At 46.9% G+C, this 14,266-nt stretch overlaps 1 protein-coding gene across 7 annotated transcripts in view; it reads right to left on the minus strand.

The window, feature by feature from the left end:
- The window catches only part of INPP4B (inositol polyphosphate-4-phosphatase type II B), an 812,760-nt gene that overhangs the window by 317,415 nt on the left and 481,079 nt on the right, over positions 1–14,266 (minus strand). For all 7 annotated transcript variants that reach the window (XM_033939865.1, XM_033939855.1, XM_033939874.1 and 4 more), the window contains one exon: positions 3,679–3,787. In XM_033939865.1, the coding sequence (XP_033795756.1) occupies positions 3,679–3,787 (109 nt within the window). The remainder of the gene's footprint in view (positions 1–3,678; positions 3,788–14,266) is intronic.

Raw genomic sequence — 14,266 nt, forward strand, 5'->3', positions numbered from 1 at the left:
CAGAGAAGAGCAACAAGGATGATAAAAGGCATGGAAAACCTTTCATATGCTGAAAGGCTAGAGAAGCTGGGGCTCTTTTCCCTGGGAAAGCGGAGACTTAGAGGGGACATGATAGAGACGTATTATAAGATCATGAAAGGCGTAGAGAAGGTGGAGAGGGACTAGCGGGGACAACAAAAACAAGGACGCATTCAGAAAAATTGAAAAGAGACAGATTGAGAAGAAATGCTAGGAAGTTCTTCTTCACTCAGAGGGTGGTGGACACCTGGAATGCGCTTCCAGAGGAGGTGGTAGGACATTGGGTTTCAAAAAGGAATTGGATGATTTCCTGAAGGAGAAGGGGATTGAAGGGTATAGATAGAGGGTTACTATACAGGATATTAAATGATTAGGGAATAAAAGGTTTAGGTAAAGGATCACTTCCAGGTCAAGGACCTGGGGGGCCGCCGCGGGAGTGGACTACTGGGCACGATGGACCCCTGGTCTGACCCGGCAGAGGCAATGCTTATGTTCTTAACCTCGCGCCAAAAACTAACGCCAGCTCAATGCTGAGGTTAGCGTCTAGTGTGCACGCTAAAACTGCTAGCGCAGCTTAGTAAGAAGAGCCCTTAGTAGAAGTATAGGGTTACAACCTCTCCAACCCCACGCCGGCTCTGGGATGTAAACAAAATAAATAAAAAAGACTTTTGTCCTTATATCACACTTCTGTACAGTGGTACCTTGAATTACGAGCATAATCCGTTCCAGGAGCATGCTCGTAATCCAAAATGCTCGTTTCCCCATGGGAAATAATGGAAACTCGCTTTGATGCGTTCCCCCCCTCCCCCGAGAACCGGCATTGCTCCCCTCGAAGGCCCCCCCTGCGATCAGGCACCCCCCCCCCGCGATCCAGCACCCCCCCTGCCTCAAACTGGCACCCCCCACGCCACGATCCGACCACCCCCCCCCCCGACACGATTGGGCACCCCCCTGACACGATCCGACCCCCCCTGACACAATTGGGCACCCCCCCCCGCCGCTTCTTACCCTCATCTGGGCACTCTAGAAGATCGGACTCCTCGTCTGCTGGGCCTTGAGCATGCTCAGATGCTCAAGGCCCAGCAGACGAGGGCCGATCTTCAAGAGTGCCCAGATGAGGGTAAGAAGTGGCGGGGGGGTGCCCAATTGTGTCGGTGGGGGGGGTGTCGGATCGTGTCGGGGGGGGTTGGATCGTGTCGGGGGGGGGGGTGCCCAATCATGTCGAGGGGGGGGGTCGGATCGTGACAGGGGGGTGCCGGTTCGAGGCGGGGGGGGTGCCGGATCGCAGGGGGGGTGCCAGATTGCAGGGGGGGGTGCTCGTAAATCGAGCCATGCTCGGTTTCCGAGGCACCGATTTTGCAAATGTTTTGCTCGTCTTGCAAAACACTCGCAAACCGGTGCACTCGTAAACCGAGGTACCACTGTATATGGATCTCTAAGGGAGCGGAGGTGATAGTGGATGGCACGGTTGGGCAGACTAGATTGTCATTATCTGCCTTCATTTTTCGCTGTTTCTACATCTATCCTATTGTTTATTATTATTGCTATTATTACTATTATAATAATGATACATAATACACATGCAGCAATAAAATATAAACTAGATATTTTTTGCATTACAGTACAGCTGCACGTTGCATCATCTGTAGGTTCACGCGGCCTGCAGAGGAGCGCTGGTCGGCAGTAGCGATCCTAGCAGGCCGCCGTAGCCTCAGCTGCACGTTCCCTCTGGCGCGGTCCCGTACGTCAGAGGAAGGGGCGAGACCGCGCCAGAGGGAACGTGCAGCTGAGGCTACGGTGGCCTGCTAGGATCGCTACTGCCGACCAGCGCTCCTCTGCAGGCCGCGCGAATCTGCAGATGATGTGGCGCTTGTACACGCCGGATGGTGTGAATAACACGAAGAAACACCTGGCGAAATTTGAAGAATGGTCTGAAATTTGGCAGCTAAAATTTAATGCTAAGAAATGCAAGGTCGTGCATTTGGGCTGCAAAAACCCGAGGGAACGGTACAGTTTAGGGGGATGAGGAACTTATGCGCACAACGGAAGAGCGGGACTTGGGTGGGATTGTATGTGATGATCTTAAGGTGGCCAAACAGGTTGAAAAGGTGCCGGCGAAAGCTAGAAGGATGCTAGGGTGCATAGGGAGAGGTATGGCCAGTAGGAAAAAGGAAGTATTGATGCCCTTGTATAAGACTCTGGTGAGACCTCATTTAGAATATTGTGTAGAATTCTGGAGGCCGCACCTTCAAAAAGATATAAAAAGGATGGAGTCCCAAAGCGGTGAGCGGCGCTGACAGAAGGGATTTCACTTTTCTCCATTTTTGCACATCTATTTGGGTTTTTTTAAAAACCCATGTACTGACGCATAGAGCCACTTTCAGGGAAAATTAAGCAGACCTTGCCAGCTTATTTTCGTCAGACCTTCCGTGTTTTGGATGACAAGCAGTGGCTCCAGCCAGGTGCACAGAGGGACCTAAAAAAAGTTTCCAGCTCTTCCTTGCGCAGACAGCATGCGCAGACCATCTACAGGCAAAGAAGATGGTCTGCGTCAGGATTGCTCTCCAGCGATCCGTGTGGTCGGTTTGGGGTGTGCAGCCGATCGGCCTGATTAGCATGAGGACACGTTGTAGAATCAGGTGCCTGGCCACGGATTGGACATGGACCGGAAAGGTAAGGTGGGCTTAGTTAGTGAATCTAGCCCCACGTCTTTATAACATTAGAAGCCCAAAGCCAGCAACTTAGGGAGTTGAACGGGGTTTTGTAACGTGTGTTTGAGGATTCACGTTTATGGCATGGGGACAGCATATAAAAGAACATAAGAATAGCCATACTTGGTCGGACCAATGGCCCATCTAGCCCAGTTTCCTGTTTGCACTGTGGTCAATCCAGATCACAAGTACTTGGCAGAGCCCCAATAGTAGTGAGTTTCCATGCTACTGATCCCAGGGTAAGCAGTGGCCTCCCCAGGTCTTTAGCAGACTATGGACTTTTCCTCCAGGAACCTGTTCAAACATTTTTTTAAAAATCAGCTATGTTAACCGCTATTATCACATCCAATGCTCTAATTAGTTAGTGCATCAGCACTGATTAGTGCAAGATTAGCGCATGAGCCCTTAGTGCACCTCCTTCGGTGCGGGGACCACCCACCGTGTATGCATAGGAAGAGGTTCTGTAACACAATATATACTGCAGTAACATAATAAAAAGGATGACCAGAGAACAGTATGCAGATGTCTGGAACTTTTTCCACTTGTGAGTGGCTTTATTTCTGGCAGCGTTTTTGGCGTATTCAACAGTCAGGCTTTTGTTGTTATCTTCATTTCATGCGGTATATTTTATACCTTATTTACCATGGACCCCTGACAAAGGCGTGTTGTCCGAAACACGGACCGTGTCGGGTCTCTTGGTTGGTAAATTTTAACTTTAGTACAATAAATTCATGCCTGCATCGTGCATATTGTCTGCAGTTTTTGTTTGGTTTTCCTGTTCCGGTGGTTTTCCTGCAGATTTGGTTGGATTTCTTTTTTGTTGCTCTGGAACATGACCTTCACAACTGCTGGTTTTTATTAATTACCCTTGTACGACTGGCAGACAACACACACACACACATCTACCTGCTTTGGGTCTGCATGCCTCGGTTGTCGGATCAGTACTTACTTGCGCTTTTCCAATTCAAATCTACTCAGCAGTCTCCGAAGGCCGCCATGCTTAAATCCCTGAAAATGTGCTGCCGGGGCTCCCATGGTGATGACGTCATAGACAGCATCTGGAACGAAAACAGAGCAGACGCTGACATTTGCACATCAAGGGGGTACGTTGCCACAATTCCATCACCTGCTTATGAGAATGAGGGAATTCGTTTCAACTTCCAAAACACGAGCAGACATCTGGGTTCCCGGGGAGTGGGGGTGGGGGGGCAGAGAGACCTCACATATCTTCTTTCACTGCACACCTTAACCACATTATAAAAGTGCCCTGATTTACCGCCACATCACAATTATATGCCACAAAAGAGCAACAGGAAGCAGCTAAGCAACCGCAGTGCAAACTGGCCACTTCATTGACTTTCTAATTTGCTCATCTGAAAGCATAGCAAAGCCCAACTGTAGCTTAAGCTTTGTTCAAGTGAAATCTTTTCAAGAGGGGGAAACATTCAAACAATTCCAGGGAGAAACATCTATCTAAATCAGGGGTCTCCACAGTCCCTCCTCGAGGGCCGAATCCAGTCAGGTTTTCGGGATTTCCCCAATGAATATGCATGAGATCTATGTGCATGTACTGCTTTCAATGCATATTCATTGGGGAAATCCCGAAAACCTGACTGGATTCGGCCCTCGAGGAGGGACTTTGGAGACCCCTGATCTAAATATACAGTGGTGCCGTGGTTTGCGAGCATAATTCGTTCCAGAAGCATGCTCGTAATCCAAAGCGCTCGTATATCAAAGCGAATTTCCCCAAAGAAAATAAGGGAAACTCAGACAATTTGTTCCACAACTCCAAACTTTTTTTTTTTTTGTAATTATAGGCTCTTTTTACTAAGGTGCGCTAGTGTTTTTAGCGCGCGCTTAAGATTAGTGCGCACAAACCGTGTGCTAAACAAAAAATACTAACGTAAGCTCTATGGAGGTGTCAGCATTTAGCACGCGCTTAAGATTAGCGTGCACAAACCACGTGCTAAATGAAAAATACTAACGCAAGCTCTATGGAGATGTTAGCGTTTAGCACGCGCTTAAGATTAGCGCGCCAAACCACGCACTAAATGAAAAATACTAACGCAAGCTCTATGGAGGTATTAGCGTTTAGCGCGCGCTTAAGATTAGCGTGCACAAACTGCGCGCTAAATGAAAAATACTAACGCAAACTCTATGGAGGTGTCAGCGTTTAGCACGCGCTTAAGATTAGTGCACACAAACTGCGCGCTAAATGAAAAATACTAACGCAAGCTCTATGGAGGTGTTAGTGTTTAGCACGCGCTTAAGATTAGCGCGCCAAACCGTGCGCTAAATGAAAAATACTAACGCAAGCTCTAAGGAGGTGTCAGCGTTTAGCGCGCGCTTAAGATTAGCGCGCACAAACCGCGCGCTAAACGAAAAATACTAACGCAAGCTCTATGAAGGTGTTAGGGTTTAGCGTGCGCGGCATTGTAGCGCACGCTAAGCGTGCACTAAAACCGCTAGCGCACCTCAGTAAAAGGAGCCCTATATCTTTATTAATTTTCAACTTATGTTTCAAGTATTGCACTTGTACAGAAAGCAATAATAGTCTACTTAATTTGATTTTTCAAACAATAAAGAAAATAGCATTTAACTATTTATGCTCAAGTCCTCCTCTGGATCCAAGACTTCAGAAACAGCAAAATAAGTAAAAGAAAAATACAAAATGTATATTAAAAGGATGCTGAAAACAAGGTTCCATATTTCGATCAAATTGTAGGGCTCAAGATTTGTCTCCATCCAGACGAGACATTGCCACAAAAGTTGTCAATTGATTTGGTTCAAAGAACACCTTTTTAACAGTACGATAACACACAATACACTTATAAGGATGTCTCAAATAAAATGTAGCTCCCAAGGATATAACCCCAGGTTTCAAAAGAAGAAATTCACGGCGGCGCTCTTGCGTCTCCCGTGAAAGGTCCGGAAACATCTGTATTTAATGGCCAATAAAAACTTTTTGTCTATTTTTAAAGTAAAGTTTGAACAACCATGCTGGCGATGCTAAGTCTTTATCAGAAGTCTCTAATAATTTTTGGAAATCAATTTGGGACCAAATTAATAACTTATTAGATAACCCAGTGGCATTATCCTATGATACTGTGATATTTGGTATGGAAATGAGAGCAAAAAGTCAGATTTCTGCGAACAACAATAAATTATTACTTATAATGACTGGTGTTGCCATTCAGCAAATTACATATAATTGGAAGGATTGTAGGAGATTAAATTATAACTTTTGGTGGAACTCATTATGCCATATCTATAAAATGGAAAGATTTATTGCATTACAACGGGGATATTTTTAAGAAATTTTAGGATGTGTGGAAACCATTAACAAAATATTGTTCCATGTAAATGTATAGTTAATTTCCAGGGAGCTAGATATGTGTTTTTTGAATCTTCACAATTGTCAAGATTTATTTCAGCTAAAGAGGTTTCTACTGCTGTTAACCCTAGCAACTTGCAACAAGAAGCTTCTTAATTAGTAGGGACCTAGGTGTGATTCAGGTCTACTCTTTGTTTACCCAAGAATGTATAGAGAATTATAATTATACCGATTTTTCTTAAGCTCACTCCTCAATATTGTGGACTAAATAACAGTACAATTGAAAATTTTATTTAATGATTTAATTATATTTTACTTTTAGCTAATTTGAAATGTAACTGTTAAAATGTTGATTTTTGTTGATTATGAAAATGAAAATTAATAAATATTAAAATGATAAAAAAAAACAAAAAACAAAATATTGTAAGGATTAATTGAAATTGTTTCCCTTATATTTATCAGTTTAAGGGGTGGGGAGGGGGATATTTTATTATTGCATATTTTATATGATAATGGAATATATGGTTGGGAGGGATGGGAAAGGGGAAGGGATAAGAATTTATGTAATGTACCAATGATTGTTTTTAAGTGATCTATTTATTATTAATGTGTATGATTATATTTAACACTTAATGTAATTTTGAAAATGAATAAAGAATTAAAAAAAAAAAAAAAAGAAGTCTCTAATAATTCTGAAACATTTATTGGTTCTTGTTCTAAAGATCTTTTTTGCTGTTGATTATGGCTTTTATCAGGTAAATAACACACATGTGAAAATGGTGGTAACGTTTCTTCTGAGACTTCTAAAATTTCCACTAGAGAGCTCTTCAGCATTTACCCAGGGGTTACCATCGCAAGCCTGGGGAAATTAATCAGCCTTAAATTATTACTACGAGAATTATTCTCAAGTATTTCAATTTTTTTCCTCAAAATAATATTGTCCTTAATTAAAGTCTCTTGGAGTAACATAGTAACATAGTAACATAGTAGATGACGGCAGATAAAGACCCGAATGGTCCATCCAGTCTGCCCAACCTGATTCAATTTAAATTTTTTTTTTTTTTTCTTCTTAGCTATTTCTGGGCGAGAATCCAAAGCTTTACCCGGTACTGTGCTTGGGTTCCAACTGCCGAAATCTCTGTTAAGACTTACTCCAGCCCATCTACACCCTCCCAGCCATTGAAGCCCTCCCCTGCCCATCCTCCTCCAAACAGCCATACATAGACGCAGACCGTACAAGTCTGCCCAGTAACTGGCCTAGTTCAATCTTTAATATTATTTTCCGATTCTAAATCTTCTGTGTTCATCCCACGCTTCTTTGAACTCAGTCACAGTTTTACTCTCCACCACCTCTCTCGGGAGCGCATTCCAGGCATCCACCACCCTCTCCGTAAAGTAGAATTTCCTAACATTGCCCCTGAATCTACCACCCCTCAACCTCAAATTATGTCCTCTGGTTTTACCATTTTCCTTTCTCTGGAAAAGATTTTGTTCTACGTTAATACCCTTTAAGTATTTGAACGTCTGAATCATATCTCCCCTGTCTCTCCTTTCCTCTAGGGTATACATATTCAGGGCTTCCAGTCTCTCCTCATACGTCTTCTGGCGCAAGCCTCCTATCATTTTCGTCGCTCTCCTCTGGACCGCCTCAAATTTAGATGGAGTTTAGATGTACGCACTTCTTGTTCAAATTTCTGAATGGATGACTTAGAGACGGTCCTTAATTTTTTCTCCAATATGTTGAAAATTAGGAGTTCTGATCTTCACAAAGCTAGCCATAAGAACCCATAAAGAGTCTAGGGTTACCTCAGGTGGTTTAACCATGGAAACTGAAGCTTGTATAGTAGTAAAGTGCTCACCATTCTGTAGAATTTCTTTCGGAGTTGCCCTCTGGCCATTAATTCCCTCAAAGATGAATTTGCCCCAAATATTTCCATTAGGGCTCCTTGAGTAAGAGCGCCAGCCTCCAAGCCTTCTGCTAGATCTGTGCTTGCCTCAGGAGGAGAGAACACCACGGGCTCTGGGGTAACCTGAGGTTGTGGGGGCAGCGCCCTTACATCGGGGCTAAGTGTTGTATCTGGCCCAAGAGGGACCGCTACGGGCTCACCTCCCTGAGCCCTCAGTGTCCCCAGCAATGCCGTCAAAACCTCCTGCATTCTCCTCAGGAGTTCTTCAATATTGCCAAGACTAGGCACTCCGGTGCGCTGCGAGACACCAGCAGCGCTCCGGCCTCTTCTCTTCGGCATAGCTAGTAAGTAAATTACCGCTAGGAAAATTCCATCCAGTCAAAACGCTATCCTGATGCGAATCGCTCAGCGTGTCCAGCTAGCAGCAGCCATCTTGGATCCTCAGCAGCAAAAACTAGAAGGCCTTGAGCATGCACAGACGCTCAAGGCCCAGCACAAGGAAGAGGGAAGATCTTCGGGCACCGGCACCGGCATGTCCTGCGCGTTGGTGCTGGTGCCAGATAGGGTTAAGAGAATGTGTTTGGGTGGGTGGGTGGGGGATGTCAGATCGTGGCGGGGGAAGGGGGGGCGACACAAGTGGGGGAGATGCCAGATTGCAGGGGGGGGGGGCTCGTAAATTGAGTCAAGCTCGGTTTCCGAGGCGCAGATTTTGCGAATGTTTTGCTCGTCTTGCAAAATACTCACAAACCGCGGCACTCGTAAACCGAGGTTTGACTGTACTTGTATTGCAAGACCTCGCTCGTTTAGAACAGTCACTACACTCCTGCAGCGTCAGAGACAGAAGAACCATCGGCTCAGTTATGATGAGGTGACGCATGTATACTGTATGTGCTCGTGTTGCAAGACTTTGCTCGTTTAGAACAGTCACTAGACTCCTGCAATGTCAGAGAGAGAAGAACCATCAGCACAGTTGTGATGATGTGATGTGTGTATACTGTATGTACTTGTATTGCAAGACATTGTTTGTTTATCAAGATATAATTTAATAAAATGTTTTGCTTGTCTTGCAAAACACTTGCAAACCAAGTTGCTTGCAATCCAAGTTTTTACTGTACAGTACTTCATTTTTTTCTCTGTCACCTGATTAGCATGTGAAATCTGTTACAACATTTCAAAATGTCCTTCTGCTCCCAGCAGGGTCCTTCCACTCAGAGCTAGATTTAAAAAAAAACTGTGAAAAAAACAGTAGTAGCGATTTTTTAAAAGCGAGTCATTCTCCCCAAAACACTCATGCAAATGAGGTTGTCGGAGAGTAGCGAAGACTCGCTAAATTTGCATGTGCCCATCACTGGTTATAGTGATGGGCACATGTTCAGAATAAATGAAAAAAAACCCAAACCAAACAAATCACAATCTTTCCCACTGCCCAATCTCTCCCACTGCCAACAGACCCCCCCCCCCCCGCTAGGCAGCGGTAGAGATGCCTAGCGTCTCCCGGCACCAACCAACACCTCCTCCTCAAACTCCCCTCGGCAGCGGGGAGGGGCCTAAGACTCTGATTGGCCCATATGCATAAGGCCCCACCCTCATGCGGCAGCCCTCAGGTCAAAGACCAGTGCTCTAAATGAGTCCAGCCTCACCTGCGTACGTTCCAGTTTAGCATGAACTTGTCCAACTTTGTCTTGAAACCCTGGAGGGTGGACATGAAAGTGTGTCTTATGGCACAAATATACCCCCCCATGAATGGCTCCGCTTCCTGAATGGCTGCCGTCAGTTCTCGCGAGTCCTGTGAGAACTGATGGCAGCCATTCATAAAGCGGCGTAGGCCCAGGCTGGAGCACTAAAAGCTCGCTCCTGCCTTGTGCGCCACTGGTCCCGACATAATGAAGAGGCAGCCGTCCAACGAGGGAGGGGCAGGAACGTGGAAAGCTCGCTCCTGCCGATACACCATTGGACCACCGGAATTGAAAAGAGGGGGGGGAGGGAAGCTGCATTTGACATGGATTCTCACATGGAGGTGTGAGGATTAATTTATTCCATGACTGAAGGTGTAGCAATTCTTTTTTCACAAAGACACTGTGGGTGTGGATATATTGCTCTGAAAATAAAAATATTTGCTGAATAAATTATTTTCAGCTCAGAATGATACATTATAGGCTTCAGTAGACACGCACCAGAAAAGCAAATTAAGATTAGACGTTTATCTCTTATGTTCCTTGTTTCAGGGACACCCTCCTTCCCTGCCCTGTACCCTGTCCTGGCCTACCACTAGACCACCAGAGGGGGGACAGGACAGGGAGGAGGGACAGGGTGCAGAGTAGAGAATGACAAGGTGACAAAATTCATCACCGTTCCCGTCCCCGCAGATAACCGCGGGAAACCATCTTCATGTCATTCTTTAAGGAGAGAGGGAAGAATCAGAGTATGAATGGCCACAACCACTGACCCGCAAGCTTTGCTTTGAAGAATGCCTGTGTAGAAGGACTGAGGTTGAAACAGACACTACAGAATGACAGTCTCTGGTATCCAGAGCAGATATTGTGATGTCATAATGCCTCATTCCACCAGTGCCTAAGAGCCAATCACATCAGTGATGTCACAATGGCTTCATTATCCTTGGCTCACATAAGAATCAGAGTATGAATGGCCACAACCACTGACCCGCAAGCTTTGCTTTGAAGAATGCTGGTGTAGAAGGACCGAGGTTGAAATAGATACTAGAAAATGACATGGGATTATTTCCCGCGGTTATCCGCGGGGACGGGAACGGTGATGAATTTTGTCACCATGTCATACTCTAGTGCAGAGCCTGGCAAGGAGTGTGGGGTTGGGTGCAGAGCCTGGCAGGGAGTGAGGGGAGCTGGGTGCAGAGCCTGGTATATATTAGTACACAATTTGGTTCAGAATGGGGGGTTTTCTTGTTTTCCTCCTCTAAATCTAGGGTGCGTCTTATGGTGCGAAAAATACAGTAAATAGCGCCAGTCCCAGGTCAGATCTACATAAGAACAGCCTTACTGGGTCAGACCAAAGGTCCATCAAGGTGTCCGTTAGCAACACAGAAACAGACAATGATGGCAGATAAAGCCTTAAATTTCATTTAGTCTATCCAACTGATTTCCTGCTACCTTGCTTGATTTCTGGCTTTCCAGAACATAGCAAAATATCTAAATTAACTGTGGTTACTCAAAGCCGGGTAAGCACATGAAAGTAATCCTCATGAATATTTATTGTACATATCTTGAACAACCAGACTTGTTTGCTGAAGTGAGGAGTTGGATTCCACCATACCTGACTTGTTCAGTGAAATAGGCATCCAGGAAGGAAGAATAAGGCTGCTTGTACTTACTGAATATTATCACAAGGTGTCCTATTAAAATAGCATTTCTGCTGCTATAAATGTTTACAAATTGGCCCATCCATAAAATACTGAAAATAATTAACTGTGTGGGGCACATAGAGGATAGGACAGAGGAACTCATGTACCCTTGGTACCCATGGTATATAATTATGTCTGCTAAAGGGAGAAAAATTCCAGAGACCATGCACCTAATCTGTCCTTGTCCTGCTGTGGAGACTGGAGCGAAGGGTAACAGACCATGTCTACAGAAGCTCTGGGCTTCTTTTTAATGCCAAGAGTCTAGAAAAGAAAGAAGGTGGGATTTGATATGCTGCCTTTCTGTGGTTCCAATGAAAGTGGTTACATATTATATACAGGGACTTATTTTGTACCTAGAGCAATGGAGGGTTAAGTGACTTGTACACAACAACAAAAAAAAAGCACAACCCCACGTGTAGCAATGCAAGACAAAAAGAGTGGGGAAGGGACACCACACTTCAGCCGCAGAGACAATCAATTCATTTCAAACATATCAATGATAAAAGCATATACATATACAGAGTTCCCCCGCGAATTCGCAGTTCGCAAATAGTGGACTCAGTTATTCGTGGTATTTTCTGACTGCCTCTTCCGGTCAGAAAATACAGGGAATGAGTCCGTGAATCAGCCTTCTGCACAGCCGATTCCTCCTCCTCTCCCCCCCCCCGGTCAGCTAATCAGCCTTCTGCACAGCCGATTCCTCCTCCTCTCCCCCCTGGCCAGCCAATCAGACTTCTGCACAACCGATTCCTCCTCCTCTCCCCCCTGGCCAGCCAATCAGACTTCTGCACAACCGATTCCTCCTCCTCTCCCCCCTGATCAGCCAATCAGCCTTCTGCACAACTGATTCCTCCTCCTCTCCCCCCTGATCAGCCAATCAGCCTTCTGCACAGCCGATTCCTCCTCCTCTCCCCCCCCCGGTCAGCTAATCAGCCTTCTGCACAGCCGATTCCTCCTCCTCTCCCCCCTGGCCAGCCAATCAGACTTCTGCACAACCGATTCCTCCTCCTCTCCCCCCTGGCCAGCCAATCAGACTTCTGCACAACCGATTCCTCCTCCTCTCCCCCCTGGCCAGCCAATCAGACTTCTGCACAACCGATTCCTCCTCCTCTCCCCCCTGATCAGCCAATCAGCCTTCTGCACAACTGATTCCTCCTCCTCTCCCCCCTGATCAGCCAATCAGCCTTCTGCACAGCCGATTCCTCCTCCTCTCCCCCCCCGGTCAGCTAATCAGCCTTCTGCACAGCCGATTCCTCCTCCTCTCCCCCCTGGCCAGCCAATCAGACTTCTGCACAACCGATTCCTCCTCCTCTCCCCCCTGGCCAGCCAATCAGACTTCTGCACAACCGATTCCTCCTCCTCTTCCCCCTGGCCAGCCAATCAGACTTCTGCACAACCGATTCCTCCTCCTCTCCCCCCTGGCCAGCCAATCAGACTTCTGCACAACCGATTCCTCCTCCTCTCCCCCCTGATCAGCCAATCAGCCTTCTGCACAACTGATTCCTCCTCCTCTCCCCCCTGATCAGCCAATCAGCCTTCTGCACAACCGATTCCTCCTCCTCTCCCCCCTGATCAGCCAATCAGCCTTCTGCACAACTGATTCCTCCTCCTCTCCCCCCTGATCAGCCAATCAGCCTTCTGCACAACTGATTCCTCCTCCTCTCCCCCTCTGGTCAGCCAATCAGCCTTCTGCACAGCCGATTCCTCCTCCTCTCCCCCCTGGCCAGCCAATCAGACTTCTGCACAACCGATTCCTCCTCCTCTCCCCCCTGATCAGCCAATCAGCCTTCTGCACAACTGATTCCTCCTCCTCTCCCCCTCTGGTCAGCCAATCAGCCTTCTGCACAGCCGATTCCTCCTCCTCTCCCCCCTGGCCAGCCAATCAGACTTCTGCACAACCGATTCCTCCTCCTCTCCCCCCTGATCAGCCAATCAGCCTTCTGCACAACTGATTCCTCCTCCTCTCCCCCCTGATCAGCCAATCAGCCTTCTGCACAACTGATTCCTCCTCCTCTCCCCCTCTGGTCAGCCAATCAGCCTTCTGCACAGCCGATTCCTCCTCCTCTCCCCCCTGGCCAGCCAATCAGACTTCTGCACAACCGATTCCTCCTCCTCTCCCCCCTGATCAGCCAATCAGCCTTCTGCACAACTGATTCCTCCTCCTCTCCCCCCTGATCAGCCAATCAGCCTTCTGCACAACTGATTCCTCCTCCTCTCCCCCTCTGGTCAGCCAATCAGCCTTCTGCACAGCCGATTCCTCCTCCTCTACCCCCTGGCCAGCCAATCAGCCTTCTGAACAACTGATTCCTCCTCCTCTCCCCCCTAGCCAGCCAATCAGCCTTCTGAACAACCGATTCCTCCTCCTCTCCCCCCTAGCCAGCCAATCAGCCTTCTGAACAACCGATTCCTCCTCCTCTCCCCCCTGGCCAGCCAAACAGCCTTCTGCATAGCCGAATCCTCCATTGTAACAGAGGGCTCGGGACTGAGTGGGACTTTTTGGAAAAAGGGCCTAAGGATTCAATACAGGGGCCCAGGGCCAAGGACATTGAGCAAGGACATTGTAAAAAAGGGATCGGGACTGAGTGGGAATTTTTGGAAAAGGAACCTAAGGACGCAATGCAGGGGACCAGGGCCAAGGATATTGAACAAGGACACTGTAATAGAGGGCTCAGGACTGAGTGGGAATTTTTTGAAAAAGGACCTAGGGACAAATTGCAGGGGTCTAGGGCACAAATGCAACTGGTAAGCAGGACTAACAGAGAACAAAGGAATCCAGAGGGACAACCAAAAATGGGGAAACAGGCTGAGGACGAAACAGACACACCACAGGAGGAGGATGATCGACAAGAGGCTTGGGGACTGGAAACTCACGAGGGGGTTGCCAGGAGTGCCAAACCACGAGGAAAACCAGCAAGAAAGG

Source organism: Geotrypetes seraphini, chromosome 1, assembly GCF_902459505.1.
Source record: "Geotrypetes seraphini chromosome 1, aGeoSer1.1, whole genome shotgun sequence".
NCBI classification, from domain to species: Eukaryota; Metazoa; Chordata; class Amphibia; order Gymnophiona; family Dermophiidae; genus Geotrypetes; species Geotrypetes seraphini.